The sequence below is a fragment of the Lagenorhynchus albirostris genome, chromosome 9 (assembly GCF_949774975.1).
Source record: "Lagenorhynchus albirostris chromosome 9, mLagAlb1.1, whole genome shotgun sequence".
Taxonomy (NCBI): Eukaryota; Metazoa; Chordata; class Mammalia; order Artiodactyla; family Delphinidae; genus Lagenorhynchus; species Lagenorhynchus albirostris.
In genome coordinates this window covers 37,999,179-38,024,983 of record NC_083103.1, presented here as the reverse complement: position 1 = coordinate 38,024,983, position 25,805 = coordinate 37,999,179, and the positions used below count along the sequence as shown (strand labels likewise).

The 25,805-nt window shown below is 56.2% G+C and overlaps 2 protein-coding genes and 1 long non-coding RNA gene across 4 annotated transcripts in view; 1 reads left to right on the top strand and 2 right to left on the bottom strand.

The window, feature by feature from the left end:
• The window catches only part of KCNC1 (potassium voltage-gated channel subfamily C member 1), a 42,843-nt gene that overhangs the window by 13,544 nt on the left and 3,494 nt on the right, over positions 1–25,805 (top strand). The window contains exon 2 of the mRNA XM_060159566.1: positions 19,260–20,193. Coding sequence (XP_060015549.1) covers positions 19,260–20,193 — 934 coding nt within the window. The remainder of the gene's footprint in view (positions 1–19,259; positions 20,194–25,805) is intronic.
• On the bottom strand, positions 4,599–8,930 carry LOC132525965 (uncharacterized). Its single transcript, XR_009542413.1, has 3 exons — positions 8,388–8,930; positions 7,588–7,679; positions 4,599–4,806 (listed from the first exon to the last, which is right to left on the bottom strand). It is a non-coding gene; the product is annotated as an uncharacterized LOC132525965 (long non-coding RNA).
• The window catches only part of SERGEF (secretion regulating guanine nucleotide exchange factor), a 238,076-nt gene continuing 229,049 nt past the window's right edge, over positions 16,779–25,805 (bottom strand). Inside the window, exon 11 of one of the 2 annotated variants that reach the window (XM_060159573.1) lies at positions 16,779–16,862. In XM_060159573.1, the coding sequence (XP_060015556.1) occupies positions 16,831–16,862 (32 nt within the window). In that variant the 3' untranslated portion in view covers positions 16,779–16,830. The remainder of the gene's footprint in view (positions 16,863–25,805) is intronic. The other variant, XM_060159571.1, reaches the window with a different exon arrangement.

The following is a 25,805-nucleotide window of genomic DNA, read 5'->3' as shown; positions in this document are numbered from 1 at the left end:
GAGCATGGCCCTTGTCCTTCTGGGTCTTAGCACCCTCATCTACAACGCGTACATAAGGGCATCACCTGCTTCTCAGGGATGCTGGGAGAATCCACTCAGACCAGAGGCAGAAGGGTAGTTTGTGAGAGAGAAAATATGGTTCAGAGCAAGGCTGTATGTGGGAGGAGACCAGATCCCAAGGGCAGGGGCAACGTGAGGAGGGGACAGGGTAGAGGCGAGAGCACAGGCCCTGGCCGTGGCCAGGCCAGGGTTCTGGTGTCCCCTGCCTCAGGGTGGGCTCGGGCAGGTGGCATCTGGCTGAGCCATTTCCTCCTGTGAAATGGGGAAGAGTCCCAGAGGGGCAGAGCCCCCAGCACAGAGCCTAGCACGTGGGAGGCGCTTAGCAGGTGTTGGAGCTGACTGCCTGGGGCACATCAAACCTGGTCCTGGGTTCAGATTCCCCAGGGGAGCTGGTATAAGGAGGTCCTGGCTGAGCCACAGAGACAGGGAGGCAGGCCGTGGAAGCCTCGTCTGGTAGCCCCATAACGTCAGGGGCACGAGCCGCTGTCACCAATGATATATTTAGTGACACAAAGATCAGAAATGCCAGCTGCTGGCTTCCCTTCTAGGCGGCAGGAATCGTGTCTCCCGAGGCCTGGGGGTCACCGAGAAGATATTTTTTCCCTGACGGGCAGTCTGGGGATCTGAGTAAATGCCTCGGAGTAAGAAATCATTGTGGTTTGTGCTGACGTGACGCGTCTTTCCGCTTTCATGGCTCTATGCAGACCCTGCTGTGCTAGCCTAGGAGATCCCACCTGTCCTGTCTTTGCAGCCTGCCCAGCCCTGGCCTCCAGGTACACCAGCCGTTCCCCCAGGATATGCCCTGGGTCCCCTGCCTCCTGCCTCGGCTTATTCTGTCCGCTCCACCAAGAATGCCCTTTCTTCCACCTCTGCATGGCTAAGATGGAGCCGTCCTTCAAGGGCAGCTTGGAACAGGCTTCCCCTCTGGAGCCTTTCCCGATTCCCCTCCTGAACAGCTGCTCTCCCAGAGGACTTTTCCTGCCCTTGACCCTGCTACCCTATTGGGGTGACATGTCTCCCCAACCCAGCTGCAGCTTCCTAGAGGACAAGGACCACCTTAAGAAATGATAGTGCCTGTTACATAATATGGAATCAATAAATCTTTGCTAAAACAATGTACCTCACAACAGCCCTGTGAGGTAGAAGGATTAGATATTATCCCTGTTTTATTGAGGAAGGGAAACATGGCCAGGTCTTCTTGGGGAAAGTAAGAAGGTAAGCTAGAGCAGTGCTCGTGTTCCTTCCTGTGCTCTTATGTTTAGGTTCCATGGTCAAGAATGAGGTAGTTGGATGGACAGATGGGTGATGGACAAGTGGATGAAAGAATGGATAAAATGATGGGTGCGTGGGTGGATACGGATGAATGGATGGGAGGAAGGATGTATGAAGGGATACCCAGCTGGGTGGGTAGCTTGGCGGATGGGTGAACAAATGGATGGATGTGAGGGTAGATGGATAAATTTCTGGTCTCTTGGCGTCAAGGCAGGAGGGGAAGTCCTACCTGTCACTAAATGAAAACATCCTAGAGGACGGGGTTTGGAAGCTGAGGACTTCAGGGTGGAAGGCAGGACAGAACCACCCAGCCCATGTGTGGGTTTGCTGGATGTGAGGATGGTTTGTGGAGTGAGGGAGCTGAGAGCTGGGGGCAGGGACTGACCTGAGGGACTGGCTCAATCTCAAAGGTGAGAGGCTCTGATGGAGCAGACCCAGGGCAGGCTGGAGAGAAGTTACAGGCAGAGCCATGTGACAGGGAGGAGTTTTCCAGACTACCTGCGGCCACTGGAGGGCAGGCAGTGAGTGGGGGATTGGCCTCTGAACCCCAGGCCGCACTGAGCATACCTGTGATTTCAGTCTGTTCCGGGGTGGGGAGGCCACTGTTCCTCCTCAGGTCCCCAGCCTTGGCGAGCAAGCCCCCTGATGGCTCTGGCAGGACGTGCTCAGCCCGTTGGCTGAGGAGGGGCCCCTCCTGAGGCCCTGGACGGCCCTTGCTCAGGTACAGTGAGGTCCACGATCACCCAACTGCTTTTTTGCATCAATTCCCAAACTCTAGACGTGAGCTCCAAGACTTTCGTTCTAATTGCCTAGCAAGGGCCAGTCAAGGGCCCACAGACACAGGGGGCCAAGAGTTGAGCTTGGCAGGGCCTAGTGGCTTAGCTGGGAGCTAGCTGGGAGCAGACTCTTCCCGCCGGAGCTAAGGCTCTCCCTTTGCACAAGGCACAGTGCTGAGCACTCCAGGCCCCCTCCCCAAGCCCGGCTCTAGTGTTCCCCAGCACCGGGCTGCACCCCACCCCCATCCACCATGCACGCGCGCACACACACACACCACACACACACACACACCACACACACACACACACACACACACACACACACACACACACACACACACACACACACACACACACACACACACACACACACACACACACACACACACACACACACACACACACACTGGCCCCCGGCGATCTCCCTGGGAAACCAGGTCCTGATGAGAGTGCCTGGTGCGCTGCTAACCGCTCATTACAGTCACAGCTGCAGCTAAGTATAGCTCCAGTACACACAAGACCAAGACAACAATGGAGGGAGAGTCTATCCATAAAACAGCTCTGCATGCAAACACACAAACATCTGCACACGCACGCTCCCCACACCGATGCACACGGACGGCCTCGGACACTCAGGAACCCAAAATGGCACCAACACGAAGTTTCATTCATTCACTCAGGCATTCATTCCATCAGCGTTTGTTGAGGGGCCGGGAGAGTGGTTAAGAGCGTGTGTTCTGGAGTCACACAAAGCTGGGTTTCGGTTTCTAACTCCATCACCTCCCAGATGTGTGAGCACGGGCAACTTCCTAACCTCTGCGAGCCGCGGTTTCCTCCTTTGTGGCATTTGGATGGTAACCGCAGTAAGGACCCCAGAGGTGGTGCAGGAGTCAATGAGACAGGGTGTGTGAGAGTGCTAAGATGAGTCCAGTTCAGGATGTGGCACACAGTAGGTGTCTTTACCCTCACTACTGAATTCCTACTATGTGCCTAGCTCTGTGCTGGGAACTTTATTTAAAGCTGTGATTTCCAGAGGTGGCTGTGAAAAGTGGAGCCTGGTGTATAATAGGCAGGCAGTGAATGTTTGATGATTGAATGCATGAACGAATGATTGAAAGCTGCGTCCAAGGCTGGCCGGATGGCGTTGGAGCTTCCTTCCCCCAGGAGGAGTCCACCCTCACTGGTCTCTCATCCAGGCTATGTCTCTGGTAGGATCGAGATGTTCTTGAGGGTAACACAGGGACCCTAGAAGAGGAGCTGGAGGGTGTCTGAGCCACCTCTCGCTTTGCAGATGGGGAAATGGCAGCACAGCGGGAGCAGGCAGCGGGCATCACCCAGGCCAAACATTCGGCAGTCAGTGGCCAGGGCCCAGAGCTGCCACCCTGAGCCAGCCTAGCACAGCGGCCCAGCACAGTGAACGGTACCTGGTCCAGCCACAGCCCCTGAGTCCCTGAGCCTGCTCAGGCCACAGGCCCCGTCCTGGCTTGGGCAGACACAGGAGTCACGCAGCCCCAGTCAGAACCCTGGCTGGGCTGTTGGGCAGTCTGGGTAGGAAACGAGCTTCAGGACTTGAAGGCTCTGTCACTGTTCCCTGCCTTTGAATAGGCCGGCAGCTAACCTGCCTGGGCCCTCTCCTCCCATCGCACCGCCTCAAAAAGAGAGTGACATTTCCTGGTGCTTTTTTAAGCCTGGGCTGGCTGGGCCAGGCCCGGGAGTGGGGTGGGGAGGGGGCGGGCAGCGCTGGGAGTCACACAGCCCGAGTCTCTCCTCACCTTGAGTGATCGCAAGGCGCTGGGAATAGACGTGGCCTCATCTCCTCGCCACGTGCCCCAGATTCCAGATTCCGCACTCCAGGGCCCGCGTGCGGGTTTTGAATTCCACATTCCCACGCCAGCGCTGTCCCCTAGGCAGGACTCGGGCTGTTGAATTCCACCACGAGAGCCTTTCGCTGGCAGCCTGCTGGGAGGGGAGGCCATGTCTGGCCCTTTCTGAAAAGGAACTTCGTGCCCTTGTGCCCACTCTCCCCATCCACGTTCCCGGCCTGTGGGGATGCAGGTCTTTGTGCCCACTGACAAGAGATGAACGTGACCGTGCCTGCTGCCTGTGTGGACAGGAGTCTGCTGTCAATGGGTGTACCCCCTGCCAGTGTAGACCTGGATCTGCGCTCAGCCACTGCCCATTGCCAGTGTAACACACAACCTCTGTGAGGAAGGAGCCGCTGAGAGCACAGCTGAATGATTAGCGACTGCATCTGTGGCCAGGTTAGTCATAGATGCATGGATAGATTATCCTTTTCCCAGGGTGGCCACACATCTGCTGTAAGTGTGGCCAGTGCTGGTGTAAACACGGGTCTGAAATCAACAATTGTGCGCGTCGCAGGGTAGAGGCAGATGTGGTATCGGTGAGTCAGTGTGCACTGCTTGTGTGCACTGCCCGTGCAGGCGAGGGAAAGTAGACATCGGAGGAGGGGTCGCTTCCTAAGGAGGCTGCGGGAGTAAACTTTGTGGTACCCATCATGTAGGTGGATGGGTTGAGACAAGCAGACACACAGGATGGGCAGCTGTGTTCTTGCTTAGCTGTGCTCCTGGTTCCCGGGGAAGGGGCCCCTCTTCCCCGACTAGTGGGGAGGGGTATGGCTGAGCAAGAAGGCGGGGCCGGTCCTGGTCCTCAGATCCAGCCACCTCATGGACCTTACATGCTAAGGGCGGAGAGAGACAAACAACAGAGATGAAAATAAGAAAATTGGATGGTGTGACGTGCCCGCGTCGTCCAACTGGATACTTAGAATGGGTGAATGTTACTGTGTAGGTTGTATATAAAAGGTATATGTATATTGTATATAAGTTATACCTCCGTAAAGCTGTGGAAAAGTTAGTGTTCACAGATGGTACGTGCCTAATGGGGGAAAGCAGAGGAAGGAAAATCCAGTTAGTGTGGGGCGCTGGCTGAGATTTTAGAAGGGTCAGAGTGGGCCTCGTGAGATGGCGAGGGAATGAGCCATGAGGATGCGGGGAAGGGGGCTCTGGGCAGAGGGAACAGGCGGTGTGAGGGCCCTAAGGCGGGCATGTGTCTGATGTGTTTAAGGATCATGTTTGAGGAGGCGGTGTGGCTGGAACATGCGAAGGGGGACAGTGGTAGGAGAGGAGCTCGGAGGGGAATGGAGGACCTGATCACGTGGGGACCTGCAGGGCGTTGCGAGGACCTTGGCTTTTCCTCCGAGAGAAATGGGGACCCAGTGCAAGGTTTTGAGGAGACAAATGGCATGATCAGATTTACATTTTGAAAGGATCACCTGGCTGCTGTGTTGAAAACAGTCCTAGAGCACCAGGAATATTGGAAGCCGAGAGACCAGTTAAGATGCTCTTAGCAAAAAAAAAAAAAAAAAAAGATGCTCTTAGCATAATCTAGGGGGAGCTGATGATGCCTGGGACGGGGTGGTAATAGTGGTGCTGGGAAGTGGTCAGATTCTGGATTTATCTCAATCTGAGCCAAGAGGATTTCCTTATAATTAACTGTGAGGTGTGACAGAAAGAGCAGTGTCAAGGATGACTCCAGAGTTTTTGGCAAGAATGTCTGGGAGGATAGGGTTGCCATCTCATGTGATGGAGAAAGCTGCCGGCGGTGGAGGTGGTACAGGCGCTCAGTTGACGTGCTGAGTCGGAGAGGCGGCTAGTAGACCTCCACCACAGAGACGCAAGGGAGCTGGATGATGGAGTCCTGAGTTCAGGAGAAGTGCTGGACTGCAGATAAATATTTGGGAGTGTGCAGTCAATGGTGTTTGAATAGGTGATAGTATTTAAGCCTTCAGACTGGGTAAATCGATAAGGGAATGAGTATAGATGGAGAAGAGGCCCAAGGACTGCACTCTGGGGCACCCCAAGAGTTAGAGGCTGGGGACAAGATGGCACAGGACATCAAGAAGGAACAGCCAGTGAGGTGGGAGGAAAATCAAGAGACTGCAGGGTCCTAGAAAGTGTAACAAAAAGGAGGGAGTCATCAGCTGTCTCAGATGCTGCTGATGGTCAAGGAACGTGAGGACCGGGAATTTTCCCCATTCTTTCTGCCTAGAATGCTCTTCCTTGCACCCTGCCTTTCCCTAGTGATTTTTACCCATCTTTCCAACCTCCGTACACTTGTCACTTCCTCGTGGGAGCCACTCCAACCCCAATACTTGTTAAAGGCCCATCGAATGCCGTGTGCATTCCCCTCAAAGCCCTCGTCCCTCATACAGGTACGTATTTGCTTGTCTGGTTATCTGATAAATGTCAGTCTTCCCTGCTAGGAGCTGTGGCTGTTTTTGCTCATTCTGTACCCAGTGCCCAGCACAGGCCTGGGATAAGGCATAAATCTTTGTTGGAGGGAGCACATGTGGGCAGTTAGCTGTGGTCCCACCTGCGTTGTGTCCACTGCCCTCCCTGATCTCTTCATCTTGGGGTCATCTTTTTATTCCTCTCCCCCCAACACACACACAGACGCACACACACACACGCACATATATATACACACACATGCACACCCTATGGGGAGTCGGGACCCTTGACTCGATGCTAAAACATAAGTGGGCACTGGGGGGGAAATTTCCCAGTGGATTCCTAGTGGACACTTCATGGAGCTTGGAGCCTCAGTTTTCTCATCTGCCAAATGGGGGCAATCAAAGCTGTCTGGCTGATGGCTCAGCTGGTGTGTGTGTGTGTGTGTGTGTGTGTGTGTGTGTGTGTGTGTGTGTGTGTGTGTGTGTGTGTGTGTGTGTGGACATGAAAGAGATTTGTAAGTGGAAGCCCTGGAGTGTGCTGGTTTTAGAGTCAGAGAGACCTGGTTTCAAATTCTGCTTATCACTTCTGAACTGTGTGGGGTTTGGGTTTTTTTTGCACACGTCTTAACCACTCTGAACCTCAGTTTTCTCATCTGCAAAGTGGAGTTAATGACACTTCCCTTGGGGAGGTTTTTAAAGATAAATGAGATCATGTTTGCAACAGTCGTCATTATTACTTTATAGCAGAGGTCAGTGAGGCTCAACGGAGACAAATATTCCCGCTGCTGAGGTGGCTGTGAGCATTGAAAAGGGCAAAGTGCGCCATCCATGTGGCCACGCACAGCGAGTGCTTAACAAAACCAGGCTCTGAAACAGCCCGGGGAGCTGGCCCAAGAAAAGGAGTGTGGACGGAAGCTGGCGGAAGCCTGGTGCACAGGAGGGATGGCTCAGGGTGGGTCCCGAGGCCCATCTGCAGGTGTGGGCAGGGCCGTCAGAGGGAGAAAGGGGAGCAGGTGTGTCCTGGTGACCCCAGGGGGCAGAACTGGGATCACTGGGAGAAAGAGGCAGGGAGGTTGTCTTAAACATGAAAGAAATGCATGTCTGGAGTGCTGTCCAAAGACAGAATGTGGCCTCGGGAGCTCCCCATCGCTGGCGGTCACCTGAAGAGACGTCTGCTCAGGGTTACTCCAGAGGGGATTATTGAACTGCCCCCGCCTTCCTACTCACTTCCTCATCTGGGAGTCTCAGTCGCGTATTTCTTATTCCAATCTGTGGCACAAAGATGTTTGAGGCCCATGAGATACACATACAACAGAATCCTTAGAAATAAAGAAGAAGATAAAAGAAAAAATAAGACTCGTATAATGAAGAGAAGAAATAGTGATACCCCAAACCCAGGTAAATGATTGGTCTGGAACTGAGCATTAAATTTAGCTGAGCTCCCTAGCAGTCAGAGCGAAAGAGGAAATATGAAGGGTTCCGTAAGTCATCGTTTACCATAGAAAAGTAGACAAGCATGTCAGGAAACAGTTGACACAGTTCGAAGTCCTAAACTAGAAGAGGAATTTCCTGTGTGGAATACTGGTATTTCTCCGAGTTTCAGATGCTAATGGGAGAGGGTGTTCACTATCTATTTTCCAGAAGGGAGTCTCAGGTCACAGGAGTGGGTGGGAAGTTGGTTCCTGATGGCCCCTCCTGGGACCCTGACACCCAGCCTTCCTGGCCTGTGGGACCACAGGGGCGCGCTGGAACAGCGCAGCCCCACTCTTCTAAGGCACCCAGCCTTGTGGCTGGCTAAAGTCGAAACGAAGCTGGAGCAGGCGTGTCCATCTCACGGGGCACAGCCAAGCCAACCTGCACTGTGGACATCCTGCCTGGCTGCCTAAGGGGCCTGGGGGAGGCCTGAAATGCAGGGCTTTGCAGTAGGACCGATCCTGCCACTGAGAACCTCTGAGACCTTGGGCAAGAATCTTCTCTTCTCTAAACCTCAGGCTCGTCTGAAAAGCAGTGGTAACAGCAGAACTTACCGCCCTGGGCTGGTGTGAAGTTTAAATGAGGCGATGCACAGAGAGCCCAGGAAGCAGGGCTGCTCGAGACCAGGCAGCTCCTGTTATCAGCCTCCCTCTTGTCACTGGAGTAAGGCCGGAAAGCCCGGAGCTCATCGCGTGACCTTGGGTGTCCTTTCCCGTCAAGCCTCATTTCCTCCCAGCCCGAAGGCCGGGGGTCACGTGGAAGACCCCATGGAAGTGGGCATGTTACGTCACCCTCGCCCTGGGCAGCGTGGCCCTCGCCAGCTGGAGGCTGCGGTGTGGGGTCTGGGACACAATCCCACCTTGGGCCGCGGCCCCGGGAAACAGGCTCTGCGGGCTGTGCTGTTGGCTCTCACGAGGCTGTCATTTGCTCCTGGTTTGCTGTTTGCAGGCAAGTGGTCACAACAGGAGCAGAAAAAATTAGGGGAAAAAACCCTGAGGTTAGACACATTTCTCCCTTTAGCTGTTGCTGCTGCCCCTTGCAGTCACTCTCCTACCCCCAACGGTTTGGGTGGAAAAAACCCCAAAATGCTGTGTTTGGATTTCTGCGGAGGGAAGCCTTGGCCCAGCTCCTGGAATACCAGTGAGCAAAGGAACTGGCAGTCTTGGGGTTTCTTCCTGCCCTAGAATTCCACCCTGGATCTGGGAAAGCCCTAGACACCTGGCTTTTCCCCCAGGCCCTTCAATAGTGCCTTACTTCCTGGACTGTGTTATTATTATTGTCCACATTTTAAGAATGATGGGATTGAGTCTCCAAAAAGTGACTTGCCTGCAGTCACACCGCCAGTGGCAGAGCTGGGATTTGAACTCAGGTCTCTGAAATCAAGCCCAGGACTCTTCTCCTTCTGCCTTTGCCGCCTGTTTCCCAGGCCCTAAATGTGGTCTCAGGCTGACGAGGTCCGTTATGTATCAGAGCTGCCAGGCAGTTGGGTCTTATCTGGCCTCATGGATCCCACGTGCCAGGATGGGGCTGGCGGCATCAGAACGACTGAGGACACAAATTAAAGGTAAATGTCTGGTCCCACCCACAACTCTGGGTGCGGCCAAGGGCTCTGCATCCGCATCTCCACTCCGCGGTGCTCCCCCAGCACACTGGCCTCTGCCCGCTCCCGCCTCCTTCGTGCCCCACCAAACTCCCCCAGGGAGGGTCTCTTACTCCCTGCTTTCCCTTCCACCCTTCCAGGGCGTTGGATTAGGCCCCCGCCACGTTCTCCTTGTTGTTAAATCCAGAGACTTCTCCTCTAATCCTATCCCACTGGGTCCCTCAGGGGCCATCCCTCAGGAAACACCCCTCCCCTTGTCCTCAGGGACAGGACTGGCCCTCGGAGGGGCAGACTGGTCACCGTGCTGCTCGGCCAGGCCTGCACAGAAGCGTGGGCTCGGCCTCACTCGTGCCACATGGCTGAGCGTGGGCATGGGGTTGCTCTGTGAAGGACAGTCGTGTTCTTTTGTGACGCAGGGGCGTGTCCGCCTCAGTCTCCCGGGTGCCTCCAGCTCAGCGGTTCCGTGACTATAAGATTCTTGGCTTTTTTACATCTGAGGTGCTCTGATGCGGAAGGTGCTGTTGTGATGGGAGAGGGCCAGGTGGGAGGGCCCACTGAGGCAAGAGGTGGCCAGTTTGTAGGGACGGAAGCAACGCGTACAAGCACCTCCTTCTTACTTTCTCTGTGTTGTTTCATCCCGTCATCACAACCAGCCGGGAGGCAGGGAATGTTATTCACCCCTTCCCTGTCCAGGAATGAAGGCTCAGAAAAGGGCGATGTCCAAGGTCACCAGCCGAGCTGGGCCCCAAACCCAGGCTGGTCTGACCTCAAGGTCCGGCCATTTCTGCTCCAGCTGCTGCCTCCTTTGACAGACGGACTCGTGCTGCTTTTGACCCAGGATCTAGAAGGCAGGCGGGACCTGGAGAGCAGAGAGGCCTGGGAGCGCGTGTTAAATGAGCAAAGGCTCAGAGGCCACGATGATGAAAGCCCAGAACTGACGTTTCAGGAGAACCTGACTCTCAGCCCTGCTCCACCCTGCAAGCTCCATGACCCTGGGTGGGAGGCTCTGCCTCCATTTCCCCATTCCGGCCGCAAGGGGCGGCTTTTGGATAAAGAACCTCTGAGGGCCCCTCTGTCTTGCTGCTCTGGGTTTCTAATGACTGTTTCTCTAAGTCCAAAGTACCATCGATTCAACTATGCCATGAGCTAAATAACAGCATGTTGGGGATATGAGAAGATATACTATTTTAAGGCTGTGTATATTTTATGACATTTTCATTTCCAAAATGTGCATCTTGGAATGAAAGCAACACAGAACCTCTGCCACCTCAGAAGTGGCCAGCCTAGCTGCTGAGGCAGCCCTTTTTGGATATGACCTGGGTCTGGAATCCAGAGAATGAATTCAGCGAAGGGGGTTGTCCCACTGGAAAAGTCTGGGCTCCCTGAGGCCTGGGCATGGCCTTTCCTGCCCTTGGTTCCCCCACTACCCAGGCTACAGCACCCGGGACTGAGGGGGGTAGTGCAGTGGGATGAGGGGATTCCCATCTGGGCACAGCCCTGCCTCCCTGTGGTCTTCCCTGGGCTGGTGCAGTGGCCTTTAGCCCACCTCCACCCCATCTACCCTTTTTCTCTCAGTCAGAGACAGTCCCAGGGAAGGGGCACCACCCCCCTCGGCTAGTGTGTGAGGGACCATCTCTGACATGGACAAGGGTCATGGTCTTAACTCAGAGAACACATGTCCAGAGTGCCCAGCCAGACCCTCATTCTCCTAGGAGATGCACACACACACACACACACACACACACACACACACACACACACACACCACCCTATACACACACACACACACACACACACACACCACCCTATACACACACACACACATTACACCCAGGCATGTCCCTATACACACACACCATCATGCCCCATACATGTCCTTATACACACACATCACACCCCATGCATGTCCTTATGCACATCACACCCCACGCATGTCCTTATACACACACATCACACCCCACGCATGTCCTTATACACACACACATCACACCCCATGCATGTCCTTATACACACATCACACCCCACGCATGTCCTTATACACACACACATCACACCCCATGCATGTCCTTATACACACATCACACCCCATGCATGTCCTTATGCACACACACATCACACCCCATGCATGTCCTTATGCACACACACATCACACCCCATGCATGTCCTTATGCACACATCACACCCCATGCATGTCCTTATGCACACACACATCACACCCCATGCATGTCCTTATGCACACATCACACCCCATGCATGTCCTTATGCACACACACATCACACCCCATGCATGTCCTTATGCACACATCACACCCCATGCATGTCCTTATGCACACACACATCACACCCCATGCATGTCCTTATGCACACATCACACCCCATGCATGTCCTTATGCACACACATCACACCCCATGCATGTCCTTATGCACACACACATCACACCCCATGCATGTCCTTATGCACACATCACACCCCATGCATGTCCTTATGCACACACATCACACCCCATGCATGTCCTTATGCACACACATCACACCCCATGCATGTCCTTATGCACACACACATCACACCCCATGCATGTCCTTATGCACACACATCACACCCCATGCATGTCCTTATGCACACACACATCACACCCCATGCATGTCCTTATGCACACACATCACACCCCATGCATGTCCTTATGCACACATCACACCCCATGCATGTCCTTATGCACACACAAACACACTTCTACCACCTATATGAACCACATACATCACACACAGTGACCACTTACATGAGCCTCTGGCACATGCCTAGAGTCAGGTGACATAAACAGGTGACACACCTTCACCATGTACACAGCTACTCCACATTTACACACCACCTCTCCCCTCCCCCACACTCCCCTCCCAGCACACAGACCTTCTACACGGCATGTTCTCTGCACACACTTTCACACACTCCCGCTCACGCCCTCCACACCATGGGAAGCACCTCCCACCTGCTGCTCCCTGAGCTGCGTGCCAAAAGGGGACGATTAGTGCGAAGGAATGGGGTGGAGACCCGGATGCTGGACAGATTGCTCAGGACACAGCCAGCATCTGGGGGTTCATGCGGAGGCATTTATTAACAGACCAAAATGGGACTGCACCCCAAAGACCCCTCCTGCCCCCCCATAAGCTATGATGTGCTCAGCCAGCACAGCATACTCTGGGCATGCCCAGCCCAAGGAAGTCCAGACGAGTCTAATTCAGTTTCCAAACTCAACTCGACTGACAATTTATTTAGGCCAATTGGCCATCCCTCCTGCTCTGCATCACTGACTCTGCATGGATTAACTCAAACGCTGTACACCCCCGCTGGGCAGACTTAATTAGGCAGAAAAACTGACCTGAAGCCTCTAGGGGCTTGGGGCCTGGACGTGAGCCAGGGCTCCCCTGATTAGCCCCATTGCCTACAGCCTCAGCCGGTCTCAGAATCCTCAGAAGGGACCAAGTCCAGCCCTCAGTGTACCAATGACGAAACTGAGGCCCAGAGAGGGGAGGTGGCCTGCCGAGGTCACGCAGCGAGTGAGCTGCCGGACCAGAACGTTGGTCCCTGCACCACATTACAGCCATCGCCTTGCTCCTGGAACGCCAAACTGCAAGAACACAGATCCCCACGGTGAACCCCTGAACAGTTCCAAAAGACAAGCACAATTGTCTAAAGATGACTGTGGCATCAATAATTTACAATGAAAGTCATAGCACATATTGGTCATTTTAATAGATAGTAAATTGCCTTTCTGATTTATGGTTTCAGGGGTGGGGTTATGACAAAAATAACTTGGTGATTTATAAAATATCTTCTTAAGTCAACAGATCGTTAGTAGGTTTGTCTGACTTTACAGCCAACAGTCTCACCACCCCGGTTACCATAGAAATGGGATGCTTCGCTCTGTTGCCATGGCTACCTCTTTCTAGAACACAATTGGTGGGTCTCTCACAGTTTGTGATTCTGGAGAAAAAAGAAAGAAAGAAAGAAAGAAAAGCCAGCACTACCAGTTTGGGTTTATGCTGCGTTATCAGGCTATCTTGCCTGCGTTGTCTTGCAATTTCACAGGGTGGCCTCTGAAGTGTGGCCAGGCTGGGTGACAATTGGCCCTGGGCTGCTGGGCAAAGCTCCCTTTGTGCCCCCATTAGACTAGAGGCCCAGGAGGGCTGGCCTCCCAGCTGGCCTGGGCCCTGGGTGTGGGGCGCTGCTGCTGTGGTGGGCTGAGGGAAGGGGACGGGGTCTGGTAGGTGGCAGCAAATCAGGAAGCCGGTGGGTGACAGGCAGGTGTAGAGATGCCTGATCCAGGAGCTGGCACTGTCTGGGCAGGGAGACAGGTGAGGGCATCAGGGAAGGCTGAGGAGGCTGAGGCGAGACAAGCTGGGGCTGCCGTCCTGCGGGAGAGACAGACACCGAGTCAGTCCCACCCAGCGGGGGCGAGGTGGGCAGGGGAGGGGCCAGCTGTGTGGCAATGCCTGGGGTCTGGGGTGTTTGTAGGAGGTGCGCGGTGTGGTGACCGTCCTTGTGCTCCAAGTGCATACGCACAGGCTGCGAGGGGGAGGTATGGGGCTGCGCGCCTCGTGGTACAGCGCCTGGGTGCTCACGCTTGGTGGGCAGTGATATGTTTCAGTACGATCCATGCGTCCCTGTGTCTTCTGTGTATGTGCGGTCATGCACCACAGGGTGGGTACTTAGGTAACAAGTGAGGCGCGTGCTCCAGGTAGCTGTGCATGTCTGTGGGTGACTGTCCTCTGGGTGACTGGGGATTGGAAGGCAGACAGCTCACATGGGGTGCAGCCCCTACAGTCCTGAGAGTGACAGCCCAGGGTGACTGCAGAAACGGCTTCCAAGGCTTGCTATCTGGGCCTGCCAGGCAGAGGTTCCCTCCCTGTCAGCATCAGCTGATCTCGGGAACTCCCCATCCCCGTGCCCGTGCACCCACCCCCTCCCTCTGGCTGAGCTCCCCGAACAAGCTGCAGTCATCTCTCAGCCTGCCCTCTCTGGGTCTTGCCAAGAGGTGGGCCAGGTAGGCATGCAGGCCGAGCCATCCAGGGCTGCTGTCGGCATTGCCTCCCTGAGCAGAACGGGGCAGCCTCCCCGGCCCTGGGGCTGCCGTGGCCCCAGGTGCTAGCAAGCCCTGGGCAATGAGGCCCAAGACCATTTCAGGTGTGCCTGGCCTCCAGCCTGTGGATCCAAGTACCCTGGCTCTGTCCGTCACTGGGGACAGACATAACCTGCCCTCAGGGAGTCCAAGCTGTGGGTGCCACCCTCCAAGATGGAGCCGTGCACGTATAATTAGGGCTCCCCATCGCGCAGAGCTGTGTTGTCAGCCCCCGAGGGCTCTGGTACCTCTGGTGTGGACAGAGCTTAGATGATGGAGCCAGATCCACTTGCGTTCAAGCCTCAGCTTCATCACCCGCCTTAAACCTTGGTTTAGTCCCTGAACCTCTCTGTACTTGGGTTTCCTTTTTGGCGCAATGGGGTACGACCCCCTGTCTCACCAGGTCTGTGGGAGGATTAAAGGCGCACAGTAGGTCCTCAGCCCTGACAGCTTCTCCTTTCTCCTTCCTGGCTCAGCTTCCCTGAGGATGGACAGGAGGGCGCTGGGGACTCACCTGGCTGCGGGCTCTTGCTTTGGCTTTGATGCGCTGGGGCTGACCTCCTAGTTACTGGGCTTAGGAGACTGTGGCAGTCTGAGCAAGCCAGGGGCACCTTCCTTCACAGCCCCCCTAAGGGCCCACTTGGACCCGGATGTTGCTGGGGCCCTGCCTGTGACTAAGGACCAGGTGCACGGGCCGCAGAGTCCAGGAAGGCACCCAGGAGGCCCAGGCCGGGTAGGAGGCCTGGCTACCACCTCCCCGGCTCCCCTGGGGAAGAAGTCCTGGTGTCTGGCTCTAGGCCTGGCTGCTGCTGCCCTCCCCCCAGCCCCACTCCTCGGTCACTGGGGCCCAGAGGGGAAAGAATCTAGACGGGATGGCCATTGCTGGCTGAGAACCAAGGATTTTGTCTACCCTAATTTTAGAAGACCTGACCTCTTTCTGGGCCTCAGTTTTCCCATCAGAACCTGTCCTGTGAGAGGAGCAAATGGGACGAGAGCTCTGAGGGCCTTTGGGGGCACCTGGGAGGGAGGGAGCAGGCTCCGGGGACATCAGTGCCCTCTCTGAGCTGTTCCCGTGAGACTCCGCGAGCACTAACGAGGATAAGTCGGAGACAGGCTCACTGCCTCCCTGGAGGGGGATTTAGACATTCCTTGTTGGGGAGGGGTGGTCCCTGCATTTGCTGCCTCCTCAGGGCCCCAGCTGCCAAGAGGAAGTCTCACCGGGAAAGGTGTCCCGGGAGAAGGGCTACTTAGTGGGGCACCGATGGACGGATGGGTTTTTCCATACGGAGATCGGCAGGAGCACCCTGGAGGCAGGAACAGCAGTGCAAAGACATGGAGATGGAGTGGGGGGCGGTCAGATATAGCAGACAGCTGCATGTGGCAAGAATGTTGGGTGCAGCAGGGAGGGGACCCTGGGAAGTCGATGAGGCCAGGGCACAGGGAGCCTCATGTGCCAGGCTGAGGAGTCAGGGCTTCTCTCTGTGGGCAGCATGGCCAGGTGGCGGGCAGAGAGCTGGGATTCCAACGGTTGCCCCCTCTGGTAGCTGGGTGGAGGCTGTACTGTACTGGGCGTGGCCGAGATTGAAGCCTACAACATGCTGGCTTTGATGGCAGTGGCCCCATTGAGAGAGAGTCCCACGTGAGTCGAGGGGACAGAGGAGGATAGCTGTGGGATGGTTGGGGAAGCAGATGCCATGGCTGATGGGGCAGGGGGAGGGGCAGTGCCTCCTGCCTTCCACCACTGGCCAGGATCAGGAGCCCAGGGGCACAGCGGACCCTGCCTCTTGGCATCCCTTAGACACTCACAGTGTGTCTCTTCCTCCCCTCTCTCAAAAAGGCCAGGGGAGCAATGTGACCCACCCCCTTGGGAACCTGGGCTGTGAATTCCAAGCTCTAAGACGGGGCCCTCCAGAGGGAATCTAGGGCCAAATACCCAGCATTTGGGGATGTGTTCTTAGCTCCAAGAGCTTTGACAACTGGTGATGGAAAGAGCGCTGGAGCTGGATAAACCTGGATCAGAGCTGGTGACCTCTTCCAGTTGCTTCCACTTTGCTTTCCTGGTCTACCTCTGTGGTGTCCCAGGTCAGCACTATCTGGATCCTTAAAGAGCTGTTTCTGGAGTCAGAAGACCTGGCTTAAGTCCCTGCCTCACCTTGTCCAAACCCCACCTGCATCACAGGGCTGAGGGGGCTCACCTTTTCAGTCCACTGCATTGTACTTGTCTCTGTGTGTGTCCTTTACCTTCAGCTGTCCAGGGGCCTCCCTGGGGGTTGGGCTGAGGTCTTATTCCACTCTGTGCTGGGCATAACCTGTGCCTGGTGAGGAATGGAAGGAAGAAAGGATGGATGGATGGATGGATGGATGGGTAGGTGGAAAGAAGGAAGGAAGGAAGGAAGGAAGGAAGGAAAGAAGAAAAAAGAGAAGGAGGAAGGGATGAATAAATGAATGAATGCATGATGGATGGAAGAGAGGGAGAGGAGGGAGGGAGGAACAAAGAAAGGAAGGAATAGAGGGAGGGAGGAAAGAAGGATGAATGGATGTGTGGATAAAAAGGAGGGAGAGAGGATAGAAGGAAGGAAAGATGAGTGGGTGGAAGGGAGGGAGAAAGGAAGGAAGGAGGAAAGGGAAGAAGGATGGATGGATGGATGGATGGAAGGATGCATAGGGGTCACACTTGATAGTAGTCTATCTAGGACAAAGGTTCTGAAGACTGCACGACGCTCTAAACCAGCAGGAGTATTAGCATGCCATAATGAGTGGCTTGGGCAGATCACTTCCTGTTTCTGGGCCCCAGACTTCCCATCTGTAGCATGTAGTGTCTTGGACCAGATAATCTCTAAAGGCTGCTCTTACTCTGACATTCTAAAATGCTGATGCTGACTTTGTCTCTTCCCCTTTTCTCTCCCCTTCCCCCAACCCGAAATGTGTCTTGGAAGGTCTACGTAGTTCTTGTTTTCTGGATCTGTGCCAGGTTGGGTGCCAGGTCCCATGGCCATGGTCAGCCCAGACAGGGCCACCACCGGGTGGGGAGGTGCATCAGTACAAACTAAAGAAATTGCTAGAAGCAGCATGGCTGCCTCTTGTGGCAGATACAGGGTGGGGCCTTGGCACTCCTTGAAGTTTTCTATGAAGGCAGCTCTGGAGAATGAACTTGCCACCCATTCTAGACTATAGCCCAGAGCTGCCTCCAGGGAGAGGGCCTTGCACTGACCATGGTCTGTCTTGACAGGCTGGGCGAAGGGGGGTCCAGAGGAGAGGGGAGCAGTGGGAACATGATCAGCTGGGCCCCTGGAGGAGAACCCCTGGCCAGGGGTTAGTGTTCCAGGGACCTCGACTGGAGGCTGTAAGAAGCGCCCTTGCCTGGAATTCAGTCTGAGTAGGAGGCTTTGAAACTCAGATAGCTGCTTGACTCTCTTTCCTCGGGTACCCATGCCTGCTGGGGGCCAGAGAAGCCCAGGGGGTCATCAGCTGGGGCCACCAAACCAAACCAAAGAGTCTTCGGAACCTTTCTCAAGGGGCTCAGGGCCAGAGCAGGTGGTTCTGGACAGGCTGGGTTATCCTGGCCATTTCCTTCTCACCAGGGAGGGGCTCTGAAAGGAGCAAGCGCCCACATATGTTTGGAAAGGCTAGCGCCCCAGCAGCTTCTTCTTCCCTCCCACCCACATCCCTACCCTGGGGCTGGCAGGCAGCAGTAGGAGAGAAGCAGACCCTATGGTTTATGGTGCCTTTGAGGACCCCTGGTCCAATTCTCCTCCTGATGCCTGAACCTCCAACACACTATCTCTGACAAATGACCACTTAGCCTCTATTTCAATATCTCCAAGATGGGGAACTCCCTTCCAGGATGGTGGTGTGAGTTCCTGGGATGATAGAGAGCAGTGGGTAAAAGAGGTGTCCAAGGCCGTGGGGCAGATGTATCTTTTGCAATTCCACATAGGATAGAACATGAAGAGACCACATGAATGAGGTACAGATCCGTGAAAAAGAGAGTGAATTGACTAGCGTAGGGACGAAAGAAAGGTGGGAGATGTGGCCTCTGAGGGGCCTGCCTCCACCATAGCTCCCCCTTCTCCTTTCTTTGCCAACCTCTGCCTCCGCCACCTAGGTCACTTTTATTAGTTGGCGTGGGGGGGAGTAAATGCTTTAGTAAATCACCTCCAGATCACAGTGTCTTAAGACAGTAGAAGTTTATTTCCCACCCATGTATTTAGTGGCTGTCTTTCTTTTCAGGGACCCAGGCTGCTTCCTTCTGGTGGCCCTGCTGGCTTCCTAGGGCTTCAGCATTTGACTGGAAGTTGGGGGAAGAAAGAAGGCACGGAAGGTTGAGCAAGAAGGTTTTGTGAGCCAGGCCCGGCCTTAGTGCACACCGTTTTGTGCACTGTCCGCTGGCCTGAGCGCAGTCACGTGACCCCACCCAGCCCCGAGGGAGGCTGGGAGATATGGTCTAGCCGTGCATCCAGGAGGAAAGGAAAGGCATTTGTGAAAACAGAGCAATCTCTGCCACAGCCTCTTAACCCCCGAGCCTCCTAACCCCATGCTCCGTGCTCTGAAGAGGGAAAGGTGGCCTGTCAGCCTGGCCTGTGTCAGGAGGGGCGTCCTGTAGGCATCTTCCGCAGCCCAGCCCCTGACTGGACCCAGCCCAGAGGCACCCGGGGTCTCTTTGCTCTGGGGGGAGGGCCTCCACTCTGACACTGTGTGTTTCTCCTCCACAGTATGTGGCCTTTGCCTCCCTCTTCTTCATCCTGGTCTCCATCACCACCTTCTGCCTGGAGACCCACGAGCGCTTCAACCCCATCGTGAACAAGACAGAGATCGAGAACGTTCGGAACGGCACGCAAGTGCGCTACTACCGGGAAGCGGAGACAGAGGCCTTCCTCACCTACATCGAGGGCGTCTGCGTGGTCTGGTTCACCTTCGAGTTCCTCATGCGTGTGGTCTTCTGCCCCAACAAGGTGGAGTTCATCAAGAACTCGCTCAACATCATTGACTTTGTGGCCATCCTGCCCTTCTACCTGGAGGTGGGCCTGAGCGGCCTGTCCTCTAAGGCGGCCAAGGACGTGCTGGGCTTCCTGCGTGTCGTCCGCTTCGTGCGTATCCTGCGCATCTTCAAGCTGACCCGCCACTTCGTAGGCCTGCGTGTCCTGGGCCACACTCTCCGCGCCAGTACCAATGAGTTCTTACTGCTCATCATCTTCCTGGCTCTGGGCGTCCTGATTTTCGCCACCATGATCTACTATGCCGAGAGGATAGGGGCGCAGCCCAATGACCCCAGTGCCAGTGAGCACACCCACTTTAAGAACATCCCCATTGGCTTCTGGTGGGCCGTGGTCACCATGACGACGCTGGGCTACGGAGACATGTACCCGCAGACGTGGTCCGGCATGTTGGTGGGAGCGCTGTGTGCGCTGGCGGGCGTGCTGACCATCGCCATGCCCGTGCCCGTCATTGTGAACAATTTCGGGATGTATTACTCCTTAGCCATGGCTAAGCAGAAACTACCAAAGAAAAAAAAGAAGCATATTCCGCGGCCACCGCAGCTGGGATCTCCCAATTATTGTAAATCTGTCGTAAACTCTCCACACCACAGTACTCAGAGTGACACATGCCCGCTGGCCCAGGAAGAAATTTTAGAAATTAACAGAGCAGGTAGGAAACCTCTTAGAGGCATGTCGATCTGACCTTTCACCTCCGCCCCCTGTAGCGATGATTCCAGATTCAGTCAGACTGCTTCCTTAGTTCCATGGGTGACCCTGGACCCTGCGCTCAATCTCGAGGTGTGGAGTCTGGGGGCCCAGGGAGATGCTGGGCAGCCGAATTCACGAGGCAAGAGCCTGCTAGAACCTCACTGGTGGCCCCCGGTAAGGAGGTTAACATGCTGGTCTCGTGGGGTTCTGAAGAGATGACATGGCCCGCGAGGTTGCTGAGGACTCTCTTGGCAGGAGCCCCGGGGGCTCTGCTGCTTGGTGGGCAGGAGTGGAGCATGAGTCGCTGACTCAGGCCACTGACCCAGTGTCGGGGCAGGGCGGGGGCGGGTGTGATTCGGAAATGCCAGACAGCTGCTGATTTGGTCGTCACACGGCTCCCTTCAGGCCGTGCGTGTGTGGCACAGATGGTGCATGGGATCTGGCAGGAGGGTCCCTGCAAAGGCAGCAGCAAGGATTCTCCCCCCCACCAGAGCCTGTCTCCATAGCTGAGTAGCATTCATGCTCTGATGCCGGCTGCCTAGCTCCAGGCGCGTCCTGGGAGACGCCTCTTGCCCTCCGTACGTAACAAGCTTACTTACCCCACAGCATGCGGAACCAACTCATCTTCCACCACCACTCTAGAGTTTAGCGTTTATCTTTAGGAACCTGTTGGAGTGACTCTAGCTTTCACGTTGTCTGTTTGGGTTGATGGTCAAGTGGGAGTTTCCGGTGGCCTTCTGATGGGAGCGGCTGGTGAGCGAAGGACTAGAGGGGGCCACCACCCGGCAGCTTAGATGAAAGCGCTACAGACCAGCAAACAACCTCCCACCCAGAGTTCTCCCCGTTTCCGGCGGTAGGGACTGCAGCAGCAATACATGACATCCCAACCAGTGTACGACCACTTTCCCATGAATTCAGTGGGGGTCAGGGAGGGGGGGAGGGGGGCCATGAAACAATACTAGTCACCGTGGGATATATTCTAATATTCCATGGCTAGTGGTTCGTTATGGGACTATCTCAGTTTTATGAGAACCTGCACATAGCACATAAAGTTGATCATGGGGCTCTGGTCCGAAGATATAAAGCCCATAGTCTACCTCTACCCATGGGATACCATCGACTTATTCTGTGAACACAGGGATTTGAAGGCAATGAACGACCCAGAGAAGAATGACGACACCGAGCTAAGAAGGAGTGCCGGGGCGAGGAGGCTGAGTCAGGGATAGGTGGCGTTTAGTCTACAGAAGATGCCCCTGTGCCCAGGGCAGGCAGGGGGGCTGTAGGCTAGCTCAGCCCTAGAGGAGCAAGTGCCGCCTGGCCCGGGTGGCCTCCCCCAGTGGGTGATGGACTCTCCCCCGATGGCCCCCACCCCCATCCTACTCCTGATCTGGCTTCATCCCACAGCTACGCTGCCCAGAGCAGTACCCCCAAGGCCCACTTCTCTGTCCGTGGGAACTTCCCAGCCCCTTCGCCTGGCCCCGTACCCCTCCCCACTCCCTGGGATTGCTGTAGGCACCTGAGAGGAACGTGGTTAGTGTTCTGGGCTGGGCCAGGGACTGGGCAGGGGTCTCAGAGGCCGGAACAGGGGGACCTGGCGGCGGGTGTGGCCCCTGCTTAGCAAGGCAGGCGGGGGCCGAGGAAAGCCCCTGCCCCGCTCCTGCCCTGGGTTAGCCACAGCCCTTCTGTTCGACCTCAGGAGCCGCCACCATGGCAAGGAAAATTCCTGGGGCCCTAGGGGAGGGTCTGGGTGGGCCTAGCCCCCCAGCTTCACCCCAGGCCCCAGCAGGAAGAGCTCAGCCTGGGTGGCATCACCACGGCGCTCCTTGGCCCTCTTCCACACCCTCCCAACGCTGAATCTTTCGGGATCGGTGCCTCAAATATGGGTGCCCCAGGCCCACCTGTCAAGGATCCCTCATTCACTCCAGTCAGGCGCAAATTCTTCAGTACTCCCAGACAATGCCAGTATTCTCCATGTGCTGAGGGCGTGCATGCACGCACACACACACATACATACATGCACACACACCTACACACGCATGCACGTGCACACACACGCGGAGTGCAGATGTGTGTGTGCTGGCAGGTACACCGGCCAGTCACAGGACACAAGCCCTCTTGCCGTGCCGCAGCAGGCCTGGAAAGCCTGTGCACTCCTGTTGGAGGCCCTGGGCCCCGTAGCCATGGCAGCCCTGCTCCTGGGAACCTCCTCGCTGCAGCCCCAGGTCTCAGGGATCCAGAGTGTCCTGGCTCGCACGGTCTCTACGGCTGAGGAGGTACTTGGGGCCCTTCCGAGCCTGCCCTCTGGAGCCCAGATGCCCAACTCCACCTACCTTTCTCCCTCCCATCCCCAAACTCTGCCCCGCCCCCTTTCCGAGTTCTCATGCTCCTGAGGGTGCTGTCTTGAGACCCCAGACCCCTCTGAGCCGCATACCTCACCAGAACACTCCTCCCTCTGAAAGCTGGTGTGTGAGACCCAGTTATCTATCACCAAGAGGGTGTGTGGTCCTTAGGGGGTGTCTCCTCAACCCGGCACCCCTGAGTCCCTTCCCATTTGCCTCCTTTCCTGCTTGCAGCTATGGTCCTAGATGGGCGTGGGGTTTGGGTGAGTCGGTGAGTGAGTGTGGGGGAGGCCAGAGGTGAGGAAGGCAAATGTGGGGGAGACCGGACCCTGCAGGAAGGGAGAGGTGAGATGCAGCCCCCCCGGGCCTTTCCAGTCTCATTCCACACCCAAGGGCAGTCAAGTGGCCTCAGTGAGGGCTGGGCTTCACCAATTCCACTTTTAGAACCTGGGTTGGGGCCAAGTGCAACGTGCTGGGCTCTAAGGGCACCCCCTACCTCCAGGGCTAGACCCCTGGGACTCAGGCAAGCCATCCCAGTCATGTCAGCAGCACCCTCCCCTCACCTCCACCTCTTGGTCTCTCCTGAAACCTCAGGTCTGTGTGTCTGTGAGGGATGATCTGGTCTCCTCTGTACCATGGCTGGCATGGCGTCAGTGTTCGGGGGATTCGTCTTGGCAGGGGTTGTAGGGCCTCACAGGGGAATGCCAGGAGGGCGCCCCTATGGTCAGGGACTGCCTGGGACTGACAGCCCAGGAGAAGCTGCTCCTCTCCCAGAAGGGGGGGTCCCTCCCCCATCTGCAGTCGGGGGCCCAGACCACCTCCTCTGGGCAGTTCGGAGTGCTCCCTCTGTCCTGCCATGTGCATTCACATGTGTCTCGTCCATCCCTGCTTCTGTGATGTGGGTTGGTCCTCTGGGGTGCTGCGTCTGGGGCTGCAGGGTCCCACCATAGGTGAGCAGCGAGGGGGCTGGCACGGGGGATGGGTGGTGGCCAGGCCCCCCTTCCTGCCCATGAGCACATAGAGCAGCAGTGAGGTCCCGAAAAGCCCCTGCCTGGGCCCCCTGGGAGCTACCACTGCAGCCTCTGGGTTCTGCCCTGAGTCCAAAGCGCCCCTGGCCCCAGCCCTCCACCCCTCCCCTCCTGGGCCAGGAGTGGTGTAGCCCCCAGGGCAGGGGAGGTGGCGGGGATTGGGACAACAGTGACCAGGAAGGGTGTGGGCAGGGCCCCTCCAAGCGGGCTGACCGAGTTTCTGCTCGGAGGCAGGGCCAGGGTGGGCAGCGGGAGCCCTGAGTGGGGTCGGTGTGGCCCCCAGGCAGGCGAAGGGGGAAGGAGCGGAGAAATGAAGGGCTCTGAGGGCCAGGCCTGGGTGTTCTTTTCTGTGTTGTTCACATGCTCTCTCTTTCTCTCTCTCCACTAATCATGTTTCTCTCTCTCCTCGTTTTGTTGCATGACTTGTGCCGGTTCTCGTGATTGTACTCTGCTCGTGTCTCTCACAGACTGTCCCCAGTTAGCCTGGGACTTTTTCCCTGAGCCCCAGGCTGGGCAGCCCCCTCGGGGCTAAACCCGAGGAAATTCCCAGCCACCCCTCCCACCCCGCCCCAGCCCTGCGTGCGCCCCTGGCGCGCCCGCTGCTGGTGTGAACAGTAAGTACCTCGGCGGTGCCTGGAGACCAGGGCACAGAAGCCAGCGTGCTGGCTCAGGGCCGGACATCGGGTTCTCCTTGCTCCAAAGTTTAAAAAAAAATGACCCTCTCGCGGACGCTCATCTCTCAGCCCATTTCAAAGCCTGGAAACCATCTTCGTGAGATGCTGCCCATGCTGCCATTTCATCATCACAGGCCCTCGGGTCTAGCGGGGGCCAAGGGGCCCTGGGCCAGGGGAGGCAGGGCTCCCAGCCTCCTGGGGAGCAGCTGGGAGCCGAGGGGCGTGGTGGCCATCTCATCTAAAGGATGGGGTGGGGGCAGGAGGGTGGGGAGTCTTGGGTCGGCTGGCACCTCTGGCCTTTTCCATGGCTTTCCCAGGTTTGGAGAGCTGGCCCCCCTTGGGTGGTCTCTCTTCCAGCCCCCCTCTGGAGTTGGGAAGGGAGAATGTTCCCAGTTTCTGAGAGCTCACCAAACTGCAGATTAGCCAGCAGCCCAGGGAGCCTGGCTCCTTCACAGAGAGGGACATAAACACTCCCCCCCCCACCAGCCCTCAGGCACAGCCCCTTCTCAAAGGCCACGGTTGGGAGAAGAAGCAGGCTCCAGGGAGGGAAGGGTGTCCAGTTCACATCCACCCAGGGATCCCCTGGCCGGACGCCTACAGGAAACCAGCCTCAACTCTGGGTCCTCTAAATGCTGTGGGAGCTGGCTGCTCCAGGGGCACAGTGCTGGGGGGCAGAGTCCGATGAGGGGTCTCAGGCTCCACCACCTACCTCTGACCCACCCCTGGGTAAGCCCTGCAGGCTATAGATACCTCCACTGACAGACGATGGCCAGTAGAGAGACAGCAAGTCCTGGCTCCCCTCCCAGACAGAGACGCTGCCTGGTAGGACTCGCTGTTTTCCCCTTGAGGAAACTGTGTGCAGGGTACTGTGGGCCCCAACTTCTGCCCCCTCATCTACAACCTCCTCCCTTAAACTTCCCTGCCCTCTCCCCAGAGACCCTTGGGAGGGAAGATGGGACCAGCCAGACTGGGAGGCAGAACCGGGCTTGTCTGTGCGCACACGTGTGTGCCCTCAGACACACCCCAAGTGCTAGGCAGCCCCCAGACCCCAGAGAGGCCCCAGCCCCAGTCACGTGGTATCAGAGTTACCTTGGTAACTGGCCTTTCTGGTTCAGAGTAAATTGGGGAGTGAAGCCCCTGGGATTTGTCAAGAAACGCACTGTACGTGAAATGCTTTGCCATCTTGTATGACAGACTTTTTTTTTAAGTTCCAAAATTATGATGGGATTTTTTTTTTTTTTGGATTTGCTTTACGAATAAACCTGATTGGTCCATTTCTCTTTTGACTGCCTGCCTCTTTGTAGTGACATGATATGTACACGGGCCGTGATCCCACCCGCGGGCACGCTGAGTGTGTGCACACGGAGAAGGATCACTTCTGCGTGTAGTTACATGATGTGAACAGGGTCATGGAAGAGGGTCAAATCGGGTGGAGACTGTCTCCAGCTTTTTGCCCCTCTTTAGTCTTTCAGAGGGCCTCCCCGTGTGGTCACGCCCCTGTGGGGTCTGTTTTCCCTTGAGGCTGTCACCCTA